Source organism: Ursus americanus, chromosome 29 (genome assembly GCF_024610735.1).
Source record: "Ursus americanus isolate L20-20 chromosome 29, mUrsAme1.1.p, whole genome shotgun sequence".
Lineage (NCBI taxonomy): Eukaryota > Metazoa > Chordata > Mammalia > Carnivora > Ursidae > Ursus > Ursus americanus.
The window spans coordinates 20,711,308-20,734,942 of NC_142155.1; the positions used below are offsets into that span (position 1 = coordinate 20,711,308).

The 23,635-nt window shown below is 37.2% G+C and overlaps 1 protein-coding gene across 6 annotated transcripts in view; it reads right to left on the reverse strand.

The window, feature by feature from the left end:
• Positions 1–23,635, reverse strand: part of ZNF451 (zinc finger protein 451) — an 85,458-nt gene that overhangs the window by 47,261 nt on the left and 14,562 nt on the right. For 2 of the 6 annotated variants that reach the window (XM_045803016.2, XM_087856981.1), the window contains exon 4: positions 262–23,002. The exons of 2 other annotated variants lie outside the window; for them this stretch is intronic. In XM_045803016.2, coding sequence (XP_045658972.1) covers positions 21,506–23,002 — 1,497 coding nt within the window. In that variant the 3' untranslated portion in view covers positions 262–21,505. Of the gene's footprint in view, positions 1–261; positions 23,003–23,635 lie in introns of those variants that run through there. 2 more of the 6 variants (XR_015722258.1, XM_045802997.2) reach the window with 2 other exon arrangements.

The following is a 23,635-nucleotide window of genomic DNA, read 5'->3' on the forward strand; positions in this document are numbered from 1 at the left end:
TTGAAAAAACAATTTTCATTTCTTTTAAATAACAAAATTAGTTTTAGGATAATGAATTCAATTAGTTATTGTACTAAAGAACCATTTACCTTTTTAAGTTTATTTATTTATTTAAGCAACTCTACCCCCAATGTGGGACTCAAAATCATGACCCTGAGATCAAGAGTCACGTGCTCTTCCAACTGAGCCAGCCAGGTGCCCAAGAACCATTTACTTTTATCATCAGCAAATTTCTTTTTTTTTTTTTTTTTTTAGAATCGGTTTCTTTTCTTTTTTTTTTTTTTTTAAAGATTTTATTTACTTGACAGAGAGAGAGACAGCAAGAGAGGGAACACAAGCAGGGGGAATGGGAGAGGGAGAGGCAGGCAGGCTTCCCGCTGAGCAGGGAGCCCGATGCGGGGCTCGATCCCAGGACCCTGGGATCATGACCTGAGCCGAAGGGAGATGCTTAATGACTGAGCTACCCAGGTGCCCCTGTCAGCAAATTTCTAAGAAGGTATTTTATGTATTTTATACTTTATGTGGTATTTTGTAGGTCAGCCAATTATTCACCAGCATTTGTGGTTTTCAAAAAGTTAGATAAACTAACTGCTAAGACAATTTATCATTTTTATTTACTTTATAATCATCTGGATACTGAAGAGTTTCGTGTTGCTTTGCTTTGAGTCAATCAGGTAATGCCATTAAGCCATTAGTCCCCCCCAAAGGTCTAACAATACAAACATCCTTGGTTCTGGTTTTTCAGCAATGCCAAAACAATATTTATTTAAGATAAAATGATTTAAAAAAATAGATCTAACTTCCGGTTTCTGGTCCACCATGTAAGAAGCTTATAAGTTGCTCCTCCATCCTATCAAGTAAAAAGCTGAACAAACCAAAAAGTCAACAACTCTTCTTAGATCTCCTTCTTAGACAAGAAAAATGAGGTTACAGTGTAAACCGGTGCAAAAAAGAGAGAGAGGGGCAGAGACAAAGAATCACAAGTTAATGGAGCAGAAATTCATGAGTAGAAACCTCAGCAGGAACCAGTATTGAGTAAAAAACCTGAACTATAAGTGACAAATTGCTGGATGCTCAGTGGGACAAGTCTAAGAGTTAAAAACCACAGGATGACCCAGTCATGGAGAGCCTCACACTTTTGTGAGTTTTCCTCCTGGAGTTCTACCAGGTTCTCACAGTAAAAACTGGAGAAAAATCCCCTCATGCTTCCAGCAAGGGGCCAAGAAAAGTAAGCAGAATGACAGAGCATTTTGTTCTTCTTAACAAGGTCTGTCCTCAACATAAACTATTTTACCAGAACCTACCCTGTAGGAATTTTATCAGAGTCTAAGCAACCTGGGAGAATGGAAATACACAATTCCAGGCCACTCTAGCCATCCTTCCCACTTAAAACAAGGGATTGAGAAGCAATGCTGAAGGTCACAGTCCAGGGGCATCAGCTCAACAAGACTGAGACTTAACCACAGGACTACAGAGTGCTACCACTTCCCCATACCTTACCACTACTTCATGAAGGTCCATTTACCACAGCGTCCCCCACCTTTCTTAAAAAAGATTTTATTTATTTATTTGACAGAGAGAGAGAGACAGCTAGCGAGAGAGGGAACACAAGCAACGGGAGTGGGAGAGGAAGAAGCAGGCTCCCAGCGAGGAGCCCAATGTGGGGCTCGATCCCAGGACTCTGAGATCACGCCCTGAGCTGAAGGCAGATGCTTACAACTGAGCCACCCAGGTGCCCCATACCACAGGCCCCTTTTACCTAATACATCATGTCTACCTTTCAACCAAAACTTAGAAGGAATACTAAAAGGCAAGAAAACACAGTTTGAAGAGTCAGAGCAAGCATAGAAAGGCAGACATGGCAGGCATGTTGGAATGATCAGATCAGGAATTCAAAACAACTGATTAACGTGCTAAGGGCTCTAATGGAAAAAGTAGACAACATGAAAGAACAGATATGTTATGTAAGTAAAAGAGATGGAAATCCTAAGAAAGAACCAAAAAGAAATACTAGAGATCAAAAACACTATAACAGAAAAGAAGAATGCTTTTGATAGCCCCATCAGTAGACTGTACACTGCTGAGGAAAGAATCTCTGTGCTTGAGGATATGTCAACAGAAACTTCCAAAACTGAAAAACAAAACAAAAAACAAAGACTGAAAAAACACAAAATGGAATATCTAGGAACTGTTACAAAAATGTTACATATGCATAATGAAAATACCAGAAAAGAGAAAGGAATAGAATATTTTAAACAGTAATGGCTGAAATTTCCCCCATCAATGTCAGACACCAAACCACAAATCAACGAAGAAATAAAACCCTCTTTGTTCACAGATGGCATGATCTTTCTAAGAAAACAACATGCAAATAAATAGCAGTTAGGGATGAAATAACCTATGTAATTAGATATTTATAGCAGCTTTATTCATAATGGCTAAAACCTGGAAGCAACCAAGATGTTTTTTAGTAGATGAATGGATAAACTGTGGTACATCCAGATGATGGAATATTATTCAGTGCTAAAAAGAAATGAGCCATCAAGAGGTACCTTGGGTGGCTGAGTTGGTTAAGCATCCGACTCTTGATTTTGGCTCAGGTCATAATCTCAGGGTTGTGAGATCCAGCCCAGCCTTGGGCTCCGTGCCCAGCACGGAGCCTGCTTAAGATTCTCTCTCCCTCTGCTCTTCTCTCCCACACCCCACAAATGAGCCATCAAGCTATGAAAAGACATGGAGGAAACTTAAATACATATTACTAAATGAAAGGAGTCGATCCGAGAAGTCCACATATTGCGTGCTTCCAACTATATGACATTCTGGAAAAGGCAAAACTATGGTGACAATAAAAAAGACACTGATTACCCAGAGTTGGGGGGAGGAAGGGATGAGTGGCAGAGTACAGAAGATTTTTAGGGCAGTAAAATTATTCTGTATGATATATGTCCACTACAAAGGTGGACACCTAGGTGCCTGGGTGGCTCAGTCGGTTAAGTGCCTGCCTTCAACTCAGGTCATGATTCCAGGGTCCTGGGATGGAACCCCACATCAGGCTCCCCACTCAGCAGGGAGCCTGTTTCTCCCTCTCCCTCTGCCTGCTGCCCTGCCTACTTGTGGGCTCTGTCAAATACATAAAATCTTAAAAAAAAAAAAAAAAAAGTGGACACCTGTCATCATAAATTTGTCCAAACCCACATAATGTATAACACATCAATAGCGAACCCTAATGTAAACTATGAACTTAGGGTAATAATGATGTATCACTGTAGGCTCATTGATTATATTAAACATACCATTATGTTGGGGGATGCTAATAATGAAGGAAGCTATGCACGTGTAGGGGCAAGGGGTATACCGGAAATCTCTGTACCTTCCTCTCAGTTTTGCTGTAAACCTAAAACTTCACTAAAAAATAGTCTATTCAAAGTTTTTCTACTAGAAAGATTGGGTTACTACCTACAGTGTCACTCTTTAGGCAAATCAGCATGTACGTACAACCCAAATTTTATCTATAGTGGGACAGAATTGCATCAACCATGTCAAACATCAGGTGTGATTCTCCAAGTACACAAAAGTTACACTGAAGTGAGTATATCTAAAAAGGCCAAAATGGTATTTTCAGTATGAGGCTACATCTTTGCAATAAGGAATACTCACAGAATTACTCTGGGTTTCAACTCAAATTCCGACTACTTGGTCAGCCTACACCCTTGTGTAATAGATGACATTTTCCTAACTTCAAAATATTCTTTTAAAAGTCACAGGACAATGCAGCTTACTAGAAATGAGTCACAAAAAGCTATTTATCTGAGCTCCAATCCTTTAGTAAAGGCACATTTATCTGTCTTAAAAGCAAATTAAATGTACTCTTTGGTTAGACAAAAATATTATCTATTTCAAATGCAGGTGCTACCTTGAGAAGGAAATTTAGAGTAGATCCTAAAAGAATCTAATTTAAGAAAGTTAATAATATTTAACCATGGGCCTACAGTATGTTAGTCTTCCTGACACAGATACATTTTTTAGGTTTTAAACTCTAGCAAAAGTCATGCTTCAAAGTAAACCAAGGTCATAAAAACCCATGAGGTAGACAAGGTACAAATTAGGGTTTACCTCCTCTCTCTCTCGCTCACTCTCTGTCTCTCAAATAATCTTTAAAAAAGGGGGGGGTGACTCGGTGGCTTGGTTGGTTAAGCGACGGCCATCGGCTCAGGTCATGATCCCAGGGTCCTAGGATCGAGCCCAGCATTAGACTCTCTGCTCAGTGGGAGGCCTGCTTCTCCCTCTCCCTCTGCCCCTCCTCCAGCTTGTGCATGCACTTTCTCTTTCTCTCTCTCTCTCTCTCTCTCTCGCGCGCGCTCACCATCTCTCAAATAAATAAAAAATCTTAAATAAATAAATAAATTAGGGTTACCTATAAAAATATGTTGTTGGATCACAATAATGTGAATATTCTGGGGATAGGAAGGTGGCCATGTTTTGGATTAAAGTAATCCTAATCCAGGAAGGGCTACCCTTGAATTTATGGTTCCAACTATCATTTTACTTTTTCCTAAGCCATCACAAAATAACCATTCTGAAATACTTTTGAAGTTATACTCATTCAGGAAGACTTGACATAATATTTATTCTTCCTTAAGTTTCCTTTAAAACACAATTAATGATTTTCTGCTTTACGTTATAAATTATAAATATACTCTGGACACAAAACTAAATGAAAACTAAAGTTTGAAACACAGAGATTATATATCCAAGGAGAAAAATTTTTAGTAATCCACTTGTCACAAAATTTAAGTATGAACTTTTTATTTAAAAGATTTTATTTATTAATTAGAGAGAGAGAGAGCATGCGTAGACGTGTGCACATGGTGGGGAGGGGCAGAGGGAGAAGCAGACTCCCTGCTGAGCAGGGAGCCTGATGTAGGGCTGGATCCCAGGACCCTGAGATCAAGACCTGAGCCAAAGGCAGATACTTAACCAACTGAGCCACCCAGGCGCCCCTTAAGTATGAACTTTACTCCCTTCAAACTATACTCATAGACTGGGAAGATACATTATTTAGCCCTTTAATCAACATTTAAACATTTGTTTAGATCTCTTCAACTTCATTCTAAAATTAACCTAAAATTAGCCCTAGAACATTACTCTTTGGCAGTGAAATAAGCAAAACCTGTCAGTATTACTGTTTGCTAAAATTATTTACCTCATATTTAGCTACCAGTAGTCTATGTTATCTTTTAATTAACTATCTGGTTATGTTAATAAAAAAAGATTACTTCTGTGATTCCCAACTAATTTTGATCTATTTATTATCTTTCATGACTCTGAAGGGCTCAAAAGACCTGACAGCTCTGATACTGAATTCAAAAAGACATTTAAAATTGAGTTTGGTTTCCTTCTTCTCTTCCTCCACGGGGAAAGTTTTTATTTTCTTCTTAAAAACAAAAACAAAACAAAACCCCCTTTGGCTACCTATATGGAAAGTACATAATTAGAAAGACAATCTGCTAGGAGTAGATAAAAAGGAATGAATGGTAGAGCTAGAGAAAGAACGAACTTCAACTTTGAAACCTCTACCATTTATGAGAAAAATGAAGTATTTAAAATAATGTTTTTTCCTAAAATGGGGGGGAAATAATTATATGAGGCAGGGGATGATACTCATATGATTATTCTTCCATCACAACTTAGGTTTTGGGATCAAGGTTGCTGGTTAACGCCAGACACGAGTAATGGGTTATTTATGAACACTCTCTCCAGAAAGCCAAATCCCTTGGTTTTCCACTGTTAGTGATCCAAGATGAGGGACAGCCTCTAGATCTTACTAAATTATATACTTCTGTGGTTCTGAGAGAACACATACACACTGGAAAAACAGAGATCACGAATGTTGAAATACATACTAGGGATTTTACCTATTAGGTCACAGAAGGCCTTATTTTGTATAAAAGTATAATAGGTAATTCAAAGAATCAGTAATTTCAGAAACAAATTTTAACTTATCAGAAGGCAAGGGGGAAAACACGGCAGGCCACCTTGTTACTGATCCAATGGCAGAACCAAAGCTATAGTATTATTTGTCAGGAATATGGGCAGAAAGTGAACTCATTTCAGGCTAGCTGAAAGTGTCTTAAATGTTTCCTGTAGAATTAAGATGAAAAGGGGACACCACAGTCTTAGGTTTGGGAGTTTTCCACTATTCCATTCGTGTCAAAATACTGAACTGTAATTTAATGTGAAGTCACAAAATTCTAGGACTATTCTTCTTAGGTTAGATTTGCCAATCTTCCCCCAAAGGCTGTGGTATTAATAAGCATTTAGGTCCTTAGAGCTTTTCTAAAGTCAGACTTTCAGACTCTAAATTCTCAAGCTAGAAATGGAATTAGCTCTCAATGTAAGAATGGTTAAGAATAAGATGTTAGCAGCTATAGGGTTTTCAGTCATTCTTCTTGAAGCACAAGCTATGGTCACCCTGGATTAACTTCCACATTGGATACTATTAAAGAATACTATTGAGTCCACAGTGATAGCAAATGATATGCAAGAAAATGCTATCCACTCAGTTACTTTTGGGGAGAAGGACAGAAAAGTCTTAAGAAATATACTGGGGAGGGGAGAGTCTGTTTGCCTCTATCTTAGATCACTCCCTGCATAAGTTTTTCTCCCATAACCTCTCCCCTCCCATTGGGGAAGTTGGGTGGGATTTTCCCAGAATTAAGGAGAAGGCTGTGAAGTCAAAAAACATTAAAAGGCAAATTCTAATTCAGTAACTATGAAAATTTTTTTAAAAAAATAAATTGGTTTTAATAAAAAAATTAAAAAAAAATAATACGGTTAAAGTAACAGTCTAACACACAAAAATCTGTGGATGATCAGGAGTGGGAAGGTTACAAAATGAGGGTCACACAGGTTACAGAAAGAAAAGCTGTTTCAGAACCTCAGAAGCCAGGCTAATATGGCCTCTATGATCCTGTCTGTGCTCAACCTGGATGTTATGATTTCTGATGTCCTCCAGTATATTTTTTACATTTGTAAAAAAAGATTTTACTTATTTATCTGAGAGAAAGAGAGACAGAGAGTGTGAGCACAACTGGAGGGGAAGCAGAGAGGGTGAAGGAGAAGCAGACTCCCCACTGAGCAGGGAGCCTGACATGGGGTGTCAAGCCCAGGACCCTGAGATCATGACCTGAGCCGAAGGCAAGATGCTTAACTGATTGAGCCACCCAGACGCCCCTATTCTTTACATTTTTTTAAAGTCTAAAACTTGGGTTGTACAAAGCAAATCTGGGTTGTCCCAGAAATGGCAGTCAGATTAAGAATACTGGTTAAATCTAAGTACACATACCCATGAAAGTTAAGCATGTACAGGCACATCTCATTTTATTGCACTTTGCAGATACTGCCTTTTTTACAAATTGAAGGTCTATGGCAACCCTGCATCCAGCAAATCTGATGGCACGATTTTTCCAACAGCATTTGCTCACTTCATGCCTGTGTCACATTTTGGTAATTGAGATATTTCAAAATTTTTAATTATTATTATATTTGTTATAGCAATCTGTGATCTCTGATGTTAGTATTGTAATTATTTTGGGGTACCATGAACTGCACCCATGTAAGACTGCATGAATGTTGTATGTGTTCTGACAGCTCCACTGACTGGCCATTCCCTTGTCTCGCTCCCCCTTCCTTAAGCCTATTTCCTGAGATATAAATATTGAAATTAGGGCAATAAACCTGATAATGGCCTCTAAGTATTCAGGTGAAAGGAAGAGTTGCACATTTATCACTTTAAATGCTAGAAATGATGAAGCTTAGTGTGAAAAGCACATTGAAAACCATGATAGGCTGGAAGCTAGGCCCCTTGCGTCAAACAGCTAAGTTGTGAATGCATAGGATAAGTTCTTGAAGGAAATTACAAGTGCTGCTCCAGTGAACACATGAATGATAAAGCAAAACAGCCTCACTGCTGATATGAAGATAGTTTTAGTGGTTTGGATAGATCAAACCAGCTACAACATTCCCTTAAGCCAAAGCCCAAACCAGAACAAAGCCCTAACTCTTCAATTCTGTGAAGGCTGAGAAAGGTAAGGAAAAAGAGATGTTTGAAGCTAGCAGAGGTTGATTCATGAGGCTTAGGAAAAGTTGCCTCATAATACCAAAGTATAAGATGAAGCAGCGGTTGCTGATGTAGAAGCTATAGCAGGTTACCCAGAAGCTCTAGCTAAGATAATTAATGAAGGTGGCTGCACTAAGCCACAGAGTTTCAGTATGGATGAAATAGCCTTCTATTGGAAAGAAGATACTATCTAGGACTTTCATAGCTAGAGAAGTCAATGTGTGGCTTTGAAACTTCCAAGGACAGGCTAACTCTCTTGTTAGGAGCCAGTGCAGCTGGTGACTTTTTAAGGTGGAACCAATGCTCATTGACCATTCTGAAAATCCTAGGGCCCTTAAGAATTATGCTAAGTCTACTCTTCCTCTGCTCTGTAAATGGAATAAGGCCAGGATGAGAGCACATCTGTTTACATGATGGTTTACTGAGTATTTTAAGCCCACTATTGAGACCTACTGCTCAGAATGAACATTCCTTCAAAATCTGGCTGCTCATTGACAATGGACTGGTCACCCAAGAGCTCTGATAGAGACATACAATGATAGATTGTTGTTTTCATAACTGCTAACACAACATTCATTCTGCAGGCCATGGATCAAGAACAACTTCAACTCTCAAGTCTTATTATTTAAGAAATACATTCTGTTAAGAATGTAAGGGGCCACAGATAGTTATTCCTCTGATAGATCTAGGCAAAGAAAACTGAAAATCTTCCAGAAAGGATTTACCATCCTAGATGCCATTAAGAACACTCATGATTCATGGGAAGAGGTTAAAATATCAACATTAATAGAGTTTGAGAAAAGTTGTTCCAACCTCATAGATGACTTTGAGAGGTTCAAGACTTCCATGGAGGAAGTTAACTGTATATGTGGTAGAAATAGCAAGAGAACTGGAATTAGAAGTAGAGCCTGAGATGTGACTGAACTGCTGAAAGCTCATGCTAAAATCTGAATAGATGAGGAATTGCTTCTCATGGATGAGCAAAGAGGTTTCTTGAGACACAATCTACTCCTTGTGAGGATGCTGTGAAGATTGTTGAAGTGACAACAAAGGATTTAGAACACTACTGTGCTAGAGAAATTATTCCTGAAAAGGTAGAGTTAATTGCTGTGGCAAACTTCACTACTGTTTTATATTAAGAAATGCCACAGCCACCCCAATCTTCAGCAACCACCAGCCTGGTCAGTCAGAAGCCATCAGCATCAAGACCCTCCACCAGCAAAAAGGTTAAGAGTCACTAAAAACTCAGATAATGGTGAGCACTTTTTAGCAATGAAGTATTTTTAAATTAAGGTATGTATATTTTTTTACACATACTACTACACAATTTATGTTTGTATTATTGTGGTGGTCTGGAACCAAACGTGCAATATCTCCAAGGTGTGTCTATACAGGTGAAAGTAAGCAAGAATTCTTTCGTTCTTGAGGACAAAATGCTTAAGTTTTAATGCAGTGTGGTAGAGTTTCAGCAAAAATTCCAAGTCTAGAAGTAAGGTATAACTTGGGCAGGAAAGGAAGAAGGCGGCTTTCTTATGAGATCTATTCTGGAATGATGGGATTCAACAGGTCAAACTAACTGGGGGCAAAGGGAAAAGGAAAGGCTGGCATAGGATTCTCTTATTTTGTCAAGTAAGGGCATTTTTAAAGGAACTAGTATCAACAGTCACCATCATTTCTATTTAAGACACAACGCCTCCAACTATTACTTCAAAATTTCCCTTAGTAGTCTCATATTAAACAAATTTAGCCTTATGAAAAACTAGCGGCACTATCCTGATTTTTCTTTTTGCTATAGACCAATAACACCTCAAACCTGAAATCAGTTCAGCTGAACTTAAAACTGGTTCTGACCATGAATTCAAAATCCTGATCATAAAAGATCAAGAGTCACATTCAATGCGAATTCCACTATTTAGACAAATTTTTCACCAAAGTAATTAATACATCCCTTACTAATCAAGTTTAATGAGCTAACAAATATTTCCTGAGAACTATTAAAATTTCTAACATTAATGTGAAACTGATCTACTTTCTATGTGACTTGTAAAATAAATCATACAGTATCAATAGACAAATTAATGACAAAATGGCACAAAATACCACTAATCAATGAAGCTATAATCTGTATATATTTCAGTGTTTTCTTTCCCTTACTTATATTTAAGTGAAAATAATCTCATCTTTTATTATAACATGTAAGTAAGATCTGGAAGGTTAGAAATCTAAATGTTAACAGTAGTTGTTTCTGTCTGGAGAATTTTTCTTTTTTATTTCTATTTTCTAGTATTCTACAGTCAAGCACATGTAATAAATTTGTTAACAAAATTTCAATTTTTAACCAACAAGATGGTATAATGACAAAAAGTATTGAGGATCTCACTCTTTTATTTGGGAATAATGGATCTGGTTTAAATTAATCCTTTACAAAAATATAAGTTTAATATTTATCCTTTATAAAGGTAGGTAAAAATTTTTTATCTAGAAGGAACATAATCTGTTAGTAAATTGTATTTAACTTTTTTTCCCTCCAGATTTTTCTCTCTAGAAATCCAATGACTAGGCTACATTATTTTCCAAACCTAACAGAAAAAGATATTAATTATAACTAAGGCAAGTCATATTCAGTTCAACAGCCTTAATGACTATCGGGAAAATATATTTTACACACAATTTTGATGTCGAACACCATTACTATTTTAAAGCAAAAAGCATAAGTTTTAGCTAAAACATACTTAAAATTTGTATTTTTCTTTAAATACATATATGCTTAAAACAAACTGCAAAGTCCACATACTCATTTGTATTTTTAAGTGTAATTAAATTATTAAAAGTACAATTAGGCAAATTAAAAACTGAAATTTAAAGATATTAGCTTATTCAGCTATAACTGACCTTCCTCTCTTCCTGTTTGGGATATAAGAATAGAAAGCAAGACTCTTAACTTTTCCAGTGACCAAGGTAATTTCTCAATGCTTAATATATTTATTTGCATGGAAGCTAATAATGTCCCAAAAGTGATTTTTGCTAGAACCTGAATTTCACAGGTGGGCTTTTTTTAGAATTCATCTACAAATGCCTGTTTCTTGAACCATTCACTCTCAATCCTTCAGTGTATTATGGTTTAAGAAACCAAGTGCCATATACCTGCCAACTCCCCTTTGGGTAGTTAAGAACTGGGCTTGATATTGAATGCTGAGAAAATGGCCTATGATCTGTTTAATGAACTTTTTTAAGGTCTCATGAATAAATTTCTTCAAATATTAAATACAGGCACATCTTTCATTTTACCCTTCATTCATCTGCTTACCCAAAAGTTGAACTTCTAAGTCACTTCTTAACTGCCATTAACTAGCTAAATCAGTTTTCTAAAAATATTTGCCAAGACCAAGTCAAAGGAAATGCAAAATTAAAGGAATAATTCTGCTTTTGTAAAGCAATTTCTAGAAATACAATACTGAAAAAACTAGGGCTTCACAGAAGAAATTATCATTTTACAATAAATTGTGGCATTATATCATTCTGAGCCTTTTTTAGGATGAGCAACTGACTTTTTAATTTAAAATCACTACTAATCCCTAAAAAGCACTTTAGTTCTTGAGTAACTATCAAATTTGGCATTATACAAAATTACTTTTTAAATGGAAATATGAATATAGTCAAAGGATCTTCCCTGTGAAATGGACTCTCACTCTGTACAGGGCGATATAAGTTAGGAGAAAACACTCTGTAAAAAGAGTTATCCAGAGAAGTGATCACAATAACCCAGTTCCCTATCTGACTCACCAAAAGCACTTTTCTTGCTACAGAAAAGCCAGTAATAAGGAGAGATGAATTTCACAGGAGGTAGCGGGGAAGGATAGGGAGAGAGGATATAGAGGATAATCCAAGGCAGAGGTTTATTTGTTGTTATAGTATCTCCGTGAATGTCAGCTGACACAAACCAGTCAGCAGGGCATCACAATGGAGAATGATTACTCTGGCCATTATCCTTATCTTCTATGTAAAGAACGGATCCCAAGTTTACAGAAAGCTCAAAGGAGCAACCAACTTCAAAAGTGGAATGAATTAACTTTGTAAATTATTAATTACACCAAGCCATCTGACCAGTGCACTCGGTTTGAACAGAATTCCTCAAACAACTGCATTATTCCATACAAACTCAAATTTCAAAGCCTGCTTATTACTGCCCATGCGAAAGCTGCAGTCCATAGTTTGGTCTGAAGTTTGCACTCCCAGAAGTTCTATTTACCAGAAGCCCCTTCTGCCCAACTATGGCTCAAACCACACCCCAAAATAACATTTTGAAAAGCAACAATTTTTCTCAAGTTTTTTATATTCAAATACAGAGAGAGCAGAAGGGATAAACACAGCAAAGCAGTACAATATTTATTTACCATCTCCAGCAGCAAAGCTTTGGAACCAGGAAACAACCCTTTTGTACAAAGCAATCATCTTCCCACCCCCAACTGGTTATTGTTTACAAATACAAAGTACACAGAACATCTACTTTATATGGCAAACTTAAAAAACATACATACAGATATACCCCATTCTGTACTTTACTCAGTTAAGAAGGCTAGTACCACCAAGTCTGTTAAACAAGATTCTTCCTCCTGTACTGTCTTTTGGGTAAAATGCCAATACCTATACTTATAAAAATCCCCTCCTAGGAAGAATGACTTTGAGTCTCCTTCAGTACAGGACCATAAAAAAACAAAAACAAAAACACAACAAAACAAAAACATATTTGGAACTTGAGAATTTTTAAGTATCTCTGAAGTTGCAAAGGGGAGTTGTAACTTTAACCCTGAGTGCCACTGCTATAACTCCGGCACAGAAAGAAAAAGGATGAATTATGAAGAGAGAAGAGAAAAGGTGAAAGTGGCAACAAAAGCAAGAAACGAAACTCAAATCACAGAAAAAAACAAACAGGAAGTTGACAAAATGTGTTTTGGGTGCTGCTGGAGATACCACTGGCACAAGGTTCACAGGTCTTTCTTCAATACAACACCTCCAAACTCCAATGAAGCAACATTTTTAGAAATATCTTCATTTTCCCCAAGTCTACCCTCAAATTATCTGTAAGCCAATGTACAGGGAAATGAGCCACGTTTAGCTACACTGAGGACACAATGCCAATAGGCAGTCCTGAAGTACGCAACTGTATACCCATAATGGTCTGCCACATTTCACTTCAGTGCCATCATCCTGTTCATCTTCAAAGTTGTTCTCTACCAGTGTCTCAGTTCTTTTCCACTGCCAGAGCTGTCCCTGGGACTAGAGGTGCACTGACTGAAAACCTTCCTTTGGCTCAGTTCAGGGAAGAAAAAGAATTGCTCTAGATGGCCACAGCGGACTATGGTACAAAGCGAACTCTAGACAGACTACTTCTATAACCTTACAAATAATAGCTACACAGACTTGGTACACTTTGAATAAATTGGAACCAATACATTTTCATGGGTAATTTATCCTCTTTCTTCAACTTAATCTCCACCAACTGTCTCCCATAAAGGTTGTTCCTTACGATTCTGAAACCAGACACAATGCTCCACATGTCTTTGTATGCACTGATTTCATCTCAATTCCCAGCTCCTGATTCTCTACTGGTCCAACTATCTCTTCTCCAACCATGCTGCGAACCTCAGCTCAAGTATTTGCTAAGTAAGAAAAGCTTCCTTGATCACTCTAGAGGGCTCCCTCTTTTGTTCCAACATCACGCAGGCTTTCCTCTAAACAGGACAGATACGTCGTATTGGCATTTCTTTCCCTTAAGAGAATATACCATCTTTTACTAGCTCCAGGTTCCCCAAGACCTTTCTCAGTGTCTGCCTGCACACAGGTATTGAAAACTATGATAGAAGACTGTTGCCAACATACACAAAGTGACAAAACAGCATCCATCAAAAATCATATACACATACCTACATAACCTAGCTCTTTATTCTACATTCTCTTTATTTCCTTATTGTTTATAATGAGCATTTCTTAGCCTGCACTTGAGGAAAGAGACTATTTTACTTTAAATATGCCTTTCAATGACTTAGTCCATTGATGGGCTTGTAATATAGCTTAATGGTTGAGTCTTAAAAACTGTAAACAAGGGGAACATGATCTGATGATATGAACTACTACATGCTATTAAATATACATCTTAAAATGTATCTGTATTTATATCCAATACCATCCCACAGTTATAATATATCTACCTGTGTAGAAACAGCACACCTATGAAAGAAAAGAAATCTCTATTAGGCTTTTGAAATTTCAAATTACTTCCAGGCATTACCTCTTTTGAGAGTAGGAAAACTGAGGCTCAGAAAATAAGTAACTTGCTAATACTCAGATCAAGGTCTTAGAATTTAAATACCATGTGCTTTGGACCATTCCACCTTCCTTCCTAGCCAATATCCTAAAGATGCCAGCAAAAAAAACACAAAAAACAAACAAAACCAAAAACAAACAAACAAAAAAAACCCTTAAGTGTGAATCTGAAACAAAACAATTTAACAAACAAAAAAGGTAGAAGAAAAAAAAGAAAAACAAGCAAAAAGACCCTTGACTAAAATGATCAGTGCCAAAAATGAATGGAATATGTGAAACAAGCCAATGACAATACATCCAGAACAATCTTAGTCCCACACAGTTAATCTCAATGGGAAAACGAAGAGGTTAGTTGGTCTGACAAGTGAAATGACCAGGAATCAGTTAATATAAGACATCAAGTACTAAGGGATGACAGTACAGCCCTAACCACAAAATTTAGGGAAGAAAAAGATTAGTATATGTCAAATTAGCTTATCAGAAAAGTTAAGACTTTAGTTAAGCCTTGAAAAATACAAAGAGGCAGCCTAGTACAATGCTAAACTGAGACTGTGTAAAAAAGTCAATATTCAAAAGCTAGGCTCCACCACTTACTTGAGCAATGTGTTTAATGATGTTTCATTTCCTCATCTGCAAAAAAAGGGTGAATTTATTCCTCAAGAATGCCTCATAACTTTTAGCGCACAGGATAGTAAATGTGAGCTCTATAAATTAAAATTCTCTCCTCTACCTCCTTCCTATGCAGAAAGGCAACCGTTAGGCCCAAGGCTATCAAGGTGCTTCCAAGATCGCAAAATATATTTTTGATGAAAGTAAACAGGAGTTGTTATAAGCCATTAGACAAAGACCAACCTGCATGCAACTCTTGCTAAGAATCTAAATGAGGCTAATTAAACACTGACTATACTTGAACCAAGGCAGAAAGGAAGGGCTGCACACCTAACAGCAGGATGTTTAATGTAATTAAATATGTTCAAAAAAATGGAACTGAAAATTCGAGACTGTTTAGACTGAGTTGGAAAATGCTTTCTTTGTATGCACTGAGTTTGTTCAGTGCATACAATCACCCACATCATGTTGCCCTAGTAATTAAAAGTGGTACAGATAAAGGGACCACAACATGATAGTTATTACAGGATATTAGTGTTAAATGCACATTAAGTAGTCTGAAACACAGCCATCACATACAAAAGTGGGAGGTCTAACTGTAGTCCTCAAAACTGAAGAGCTACTCTTACAGGCAATGACGAGAAGGCATATGATAGGTGATGGAAAACAATAACTTATGAAAATAGGTCTTATAAAGAGACTACTAACAGAACTCATAATGACACCTGAAGCATTTAAGATCAAAGGAGAGTTTAAAATACGACTAGATATAAAGCATTTACTCTCACTGCTACCAAGGAATATACTTAGGAATATTAGAAAACTCAATACAACTTGAGAACTCTCCGAAGTCCTAAAAGAAAGTACAACCTGAGAATTCTTGTTGAATTCTTGACAAGGCATCAGAAAATCCAAGAGATCATTTGAAATAGACAGTTATCTCAATAAAATAGGTAAAGCCCTTAAGACCTAGAGAAAACTGGTTAATTTTAAGGTACAGTCTATGTCAGAACTGTTCTATAACTTCATGGTGATGGGCTTAGAATTTTTATGAGAAGATACAATTAACCATAAACCATATGTAGTAATACATTTGTGCGAAAACTATGCAAAATGAGAAAAATAAGACTACCATTAAATAAGAAGGCATTAAAAACTGATTAAAGTTCAATATCCAGGAAATAACAGTTCCAGAGACTGGACTGGCTGCTTTTTAAAAAAACGACAGAAGAGAAAACTAGAAAATCTCTTACAATAATGCTGAGGGCATTGTATTTAAGTACACAAATACAAAGCCCATCAAAATTCTGGCTAGTATTTACTGGTAGAATAAAAAATACAATCTACATCAAAGAGATTAAGGGAAGATCAGACATCCTTCTGGAAAGAGGTGTTACATAAAGGGGAAGAAAAGATCAATATAAAGAATGAAATAACTAATATGATAACATCAAAAGGACATGATTGGACTGTGATCACTTCCAGATATATCCCACTGGAAGCAAACATAATTTCCTGTAATAAGATATCTCAATGGTTCCAAACACTACTATAAAAAGGTTTTCATTACTATAAAGTCAAGCAAACAAAAACACAAAGGAGTACAAAAATATTATCCCACTAATCAATAGGAGGAAAAAAGATTTAATAAAACAATATTCTCATCATTCATCCAGGAAGGGAAATTCCATAAAAGAATATTTTAATGGCTTACAAAACTCATTATTTCTGGAAAAATAACTAAAAGATTTGCATTCAATAGTGATCATCAGTTAAATAATAATTTCCACCTGTATATTTTCTTAAGTGAAAGACAGAAGAATTGATTGAGTTCTGTATCCACAAATGAAAACTATATAGAATGGACCTGGCCAACTGAATGACATGCGTAAGATCCACACAGATAGCACAATTAATTATTGGACTAGCCACTAACATTAAGAATGGTAAATTTCAAAAGACAAGGAAACCGAAAACAGTACAAGTCTGGGGCAAAGTATGCCTGCTAAAAAAAAAAGTTTTCAGTTATTGCAGTCTTTAAACTATTTCTACAAAGATGTAGTCCATAATTTCTAACCTTCATCAGAATCCCACTAAATTATATCCTCAAGAATAGTGAATGTGGCATTTAACTCTGCTTATCCATGTCACTTAACTCTGTATCCAATTTTACAGCTAGAAGGGATTCTGGACTGTGTCTATGCCAACCTCCTCATTTTTACTACCTGAGAGGTTATCCTGATGTATTGGGCCCTTAAGGACATTATCAATCAGGTCACTTAGGTATCATTCAGTAAATTATTAGTAAAGTACTAATGTAATATACTAAATAGTATCCAAGTATCCTGAAAGAGTTTATGTTCTCCTCAAAATGTCATTTTGAGGCCTAAGTAAATAAATGGAATTATAAAGAAGCTGCCACACAGTTAAAAAAAAAAAAAGTTTAAATGCAATTACACTGACAAGGAAACTGTCACACTGTTTAACAAGAAAGGATAAAGTGTCAGCAAATTTACTGCTTTTCCTAATGTCCTTGTTTCTTCTTACCAAGTAAACACATCCACTTATCAAATATAAGTTGTGTTACCATGGCTTAGAACAAGGTTAGTTATGAGACAGAATGACTCAATCAGAAAACCTAGAACATGCAGATAGAAAACAAAGCTGCCTTAATGCTCAGGATACTGAGCCAATCACTAATAACTAAAAAGAACCACTATGAAGTTGTTTAAATAAAGGGGGACGTGCATACTCTACAACCTTCTGAAATGGATCAACAGTGCTATAAAGAAAACAAATTAACATTCAGAAGGAGAGTACATTTAGATAGTGCAATTGTACAGATGATGAACAAACTATAAGATTAAAAAATATCACTGTACAGAACTCACATAAATATCACCAATAACATATGCAAGACATCAAAATGTTAAGTTTTAAACAATAGGGTGAAATTTAAAAAGGCACTTCATATAACAATGGAAAGTTTCTCTGTACACAGTAACTGCAAGAAATCATATTGTCTTCACATACATTTTGTCTAGTGGAGAAATAACATTTTGAAGAAAAAGGATCATTAGACGCATCCCCATTGAGCCAAATCATTAAATTTGCAATTATCCCAAAGCTTCCTAGAAAATCTAGAGATATTTAAACATCCAGGGTTCACCTAATGGAGAATTCTGTGGCAGGCACAATATGAAAACTTATTATCTCATTTTGAGTTCCATACGCTTTTGGGGTTGTCTCCCTAGATCAAGTCCCCATTTTTAGTTCTACAACACCATCATCGTTCAAGTATGCCAGAGAAAGATTTTAAAATAAATAGGTTAAGGATATCGTTTCTTCTGAAATCAAGAGATTGACTATCTATACCTAAAAGCTGTTCCCATTCTACCACATTCTGACAGTCCTCACTCAACTGCCAAATGCCTTTCAGAAGTTATCTACTTGATCAACAATTCGATGATTCCCCAATAACCTTTCCACTTTTAGGAAAATTCTCTGGAGATGCTTGAGCTTATCAATCAGAGAGTGGTAAAGCGGTGTTACTTTAGTACTGAGCAACGTAACACAAGAGGAAGAGAATAGCAACGCTGTTTTATAAATGTTTAAGGAGGAGCTACACAATGTAAATACGGCTAACACTAGCAAACTGTGCACTTAAAAATGGTTAAGGTGGTGAATTTTATGTTGTCTTTTTTCTGACCACAATTAAAAACAAAAAATTTAGGGGCGCCTGGGTGGCACAGCGGTTAAGCGCCTGCCTTCGGCTCAGGGCGTGATCCTGGTATTATGGGCTCGAGCCCCACATCAGGCTCTTCAGCTATGAGCCTGCTTCTTCCTCTCCCACTCCCCTTGGTCGTGTTCCCTCTCTCACTGGCTGTCTCTATCTCTGTCAAATAAATAAATAAAATCTTTAAAAAAAAAAACAAAACAAACAAACAAACAAAAAAACAAACAAAAAACAAAAAATTTAAAAGGAGGAGCATGTTAAGTGGAAATGCCAAGCAGCTTCAGAGAATTATGTCTTCGAGCATCATTTATTTTGTTTTGGATTCTGGAAAATAAGAGTACCTCAAAAGTCATCACATTTGTGACCCAGCACCTAATTCAGGGAAAGAAAGGGGAGAAATGGAAAAGTGGGAACAGTCTGAAGTAGTCTTAGCTAATTGGAAACAACTGTGCAGCCACACAGACCAGTTTCAAGGTCTCTCTCCAATAAGTTCACCTGTGACTAGTCTTTTCATCAAAGAAACTACAGTGCCATGTCAAGGGCACATTGAGACTGCTTGACTGATGTGATATATATCATGATTTTTTAGGCCCTTGTTTCTTTTCAAGTAGTTAATCAATGCTCTTCTAGAGTTTAATTTGAAAGAGTTTCTATACCATTGGCACGGACCTAAAAAAAGGTAAAAGTAAAACACTGTGGGAAATATACAAAAATAAAGGTAACCGTTAAATCTAGATATGACTTGACCAAATTTGCAAGACGATTTCCTCTATCAAGCCTGTTGTTTAGGCTTAATCTACAAATAAGACCAATACAGTACTCTGAAATTATTTGACAAAATAAAATAGCTTTTTCTAAGTAGGGATGTTTGCGTCTTCAACCTCTAGCACAAATAGAAGAAGAAAAGTAGTAAAAAGGGTGCTGAAGATAGTTACAATGGAGGGGGATGAGCTTCAACCATCAACAAGTGGGGCACTAGGGAAAATGTCAATCACCACTGTGCAAGAACTATGGCAAGAAATAGAAACCACATGAACCCTAAAACAGTGTTATATTCCACTAACAATAGACCCAAAATATTTTGATTAAGCAGAAGAAATATATGCAGATGTCTGACAAACCAAGTTACAAAATTTTGAGTCTGTTGATAAAAAAATTTTTTTGGCTGCCAAGCAAATAATACTAGGTGATGTATTCAGACCCCTCAAACTTGACACTTTCTCCATTTCTGAAGTCATGCTGCAAAAAAACGAGGATGTAGGGCTGGTATACTGTACAGCCACTGCCTTGAGATTAAAAAGATACTGTGGGATATACAATTGAGGTATCTGCTGCCAGTTCCAGAATTGCGAAGAACTACTAATGGAACCAACTGGGAGCAAAAAGATAAGTCATCTCTCGTGATTAGAGTCTGACTAGATTAAGGGACCAGTAAACCAAGAACATGTCACTGAAGTCTTGATTTCAGACTTTTAAGAAATCTGTAATGGATATCATCATTTAAATAGATATCCAGAAACAGAGCTGTGTGAGATGTTCTCTTTACGACATCCACAGTAATACTCTAATACTTAAGGATTCTCAGTATCATCCAGTTTGATGGCATCCCTCTTTCTTTATTACAATAAGAGGACCAGATTGTCAGGCATGTTTGGAATTCTCTTACAAGAGTTCAGATTTGCATGCCTGGATGGTATAACATCCTTCATATCCAGGGCACTAAAAATGTACGTATCTTTTTTGTGTTTAGAGTGATGAATTATCAAGCTCAAAAAAGTTAACTGTTTAGAAGGTAGGTTTAAGAAGGTCATCTTGGTGAAAGGCCCAGAATATCCTGAGAGAACACCATGGCTGGGTCTCACAGTTTCTTTATATCTGAGAGCTTGATAGGTCAAAGACTTAGGTGTGATGATAACAAAGAATTCTCTCACATGTAGCTCTGAGTGGTAATGAGACGGTAGCCATCAGTCTCGATAAAGATAGTTACTGTCAAAATTTCTAGAGATGTTACAGGTAGGAAAGTCTTTTTCCAGCTGGTGTCCACAGTAGACCTGTAACATCTAGCCATCCTACTGGAAGCAAACTGGATTTGGCAAAATTTGATTTGTATTCCAGTTCTTGACATACGCTTCATGGTTGATTCTGAAGTCTTAGAGAGCTTGAGAGTAGTATGGACTCTTGATAAGTTGATCATCCTGACACAAACAGAGTACAACAGATTTGTCATTTGGTGAAGATCTGACAAGCTGAAGCCTGAACAAGGAAGCACTGATGACCTAAAAACGAAGGATCTGCCTCTGGTACTAGTAAGCAAAGATCTAATAGCAGGTTATTTCCAGACCCCAAATCAGCTAGTCCTCAGTTTACCAGTAAGATTTTCCTGAGGAACAAATCTTTATATTTTTTTCGTTAATCACAAGAGGATTCAGATTCCTGAGTACCCTCCTCTGAACTTATTTTGGACCAGAAATAATGGGAAAACCTTTGTCCAACCCTACTTAGATGAAAGTCTCTACTGCTGACTTGGCCAATAAAACATGAGTCTCTTTATTATATACTTCATTTGAAAAGTCTAGAATTTAAATGTTAGCTGTGGTAATTCCAGACATGCATCAGTTTCTGAGGTGACCTCCTACCTGTAGATCCTGTTTGAGTGGGAGTAGCAAGTAAAATACTTAGGATCTTGGATGACTATGCTGTTGAACGCAAACAGGCTATTAATTCTTGTACCCATGGCGTTCAGGAGATTCTCCCTTTTTTCTGTATCTATAGGGGTGGTTTCGAGGTTTGTACCAATCTCCTTTGGAATACCCTCTATTGTGATAATGTGCTTTCTGATCATGACTATAAAAGTATCGATGTTGGTTATAGTATTTGTTGTGGTCTCTATAGTCATTTTCTTTAATATTGTTTTCTTCTGCAACAACAGCATTCACATCTTGTCCAAAGAGGGAAGTACCATCAAAGGGCAAGTGTGAGATCTTCTCCTGGGTTTTCTTAGTGAGAGATGTAAGTCGGAGCCAGGCTTGTCTTCTGTAGTCTATTGCCATTGCCATAACTCTAACTACAGAATCCATTATGTCCCTAGTAGTACAAAGCTGCCAAAGGCCTGCATCCATGCCATCAGATATTATACATCTTGCTTTTCCACGATCAAACTCCGGGTCATGAACCAGATCCTCCATATCTTCCCACAGTTTACGCTGATATTGAGTCATATAGGCCATGTAGCTAGCAGCCCGGGCTGCAATGGAAGCAGCATGGTAGAATCTACAACCCATAACCTCCATTTCTTTTGAGGTAGAATCTAGAGGAGATGTTGTGCTTCCTCTTTTGCTGTGCTCTAATGCTTCTACAATAGGGCCCTCAGCTGGTGGATTTGGTTGGAAAGGAGAGGTATCCTTGGCCACAGGATATACCCTGTGCCCCATGAAGGAAGAAGGATGGCAATCAGCAGGGTCTTTAAAAACCTCAGTGGTGGCAATTCTCAGAAGAGGATGCAATGGAGGAACCAAACGTTTCTTAGAGGTCACATAATCAGGTTTCCCTTCACACGATTCTGCTTCAGATTGTAACGTTACTCTCTTTATAACACCTCTCTGTTCCATTCTTTTCAAAAGACCTGTGAAACTAGACTGACTGGGGTCAGTTGGTTGTCCTTTGTCATCAGCTGAGGGGGATTTGCAGTCAGCTTCTTCATCAACTGTGGATAAATTTTCATCCTTGGAGGTGGAGATGTCCCATGGCACTGAGGAGTTCTCACTTGGCCTAGAATGATGAAATCTAAAACAGCTCCTAGACTGCAGATCACGTATCACTCGGGACATCTCAGCCACTTGTGTCTGAAGATAAAGGATGGCATCCTGTCCATGCTGTGAAGCTGAAGAAGACTCTACAGGTAAATCCTCCTTGACCTCTGAAGAGGCCAAAGATTCTTGGGGGACCAGAACTGGAGATGAAGGCAGAGTCTGATAATTTTGTGATGGTTTAAGTGTCTCTGTCTCAGAGATCTTAATATCTGAATTATTTTGATCATTTCTCTGGTTCTCCAATGGGTTCTCAACAGAAGAAGGTTGAGAAACTATCCTTTGTGGACTGCTGGTGCAACTCCCAGAGGAGGAGCTGCTGTCTCCAATGGGAAGAGGAACACTGCAGCTAGAGCACATTTCTGGGCGATGATTCTCAGAGGATGGCACCTTAGACTCAGGCATTCTCTGGGTTATCCACATGAACAAGAAAACCAAGGAAGAAAAAAAAATGCTTTTAATATGTTAACTTTCAAGTGCAGAGATGTATGTCCAGTAAGTAGAACTCAATTTTTTAAATTATTATAACAACAATGAAAGATGCATCAGCAAAGGGATCACAGAAGTCAAATCCACAAGCTTCACTGCCCAAAAACCCAATACCAACTATGGCTATTAATGTGGCACTCTGTCTATGAAAAAAGAGAGTGAAAATAAGCCCAATGCAAGTGGTGCCATCCTGGCCTGCTGCTTGGTCTCATGATAGAATAAGAAGAGGTGGTGATACTATTGGTAACTAACAATCTTTTTAAAAAAAATCCCATTCAATGTACGTAAGTCAACAAGTAGAAGCTAAAAATGGTAGAGAACTTGGGAAAAGTTCCACTGAGAACAAAAAAATATTTCTAAAAGTCCCCCTTGCAGACTCACTTTTAAGCCCCTTTAAAATTTTCTCCTGTTCACTCTCCATGAATAACAAAACTTCCCAGTTGCATAGTCCTACTTTATTGTTTGTAGTTTCCAAGGAGCTTACACATGTATTTGTTACGTCATTTTGTCCCCACAACAACCCTGTGAGGTAGGTATTACTCTTATTTGATA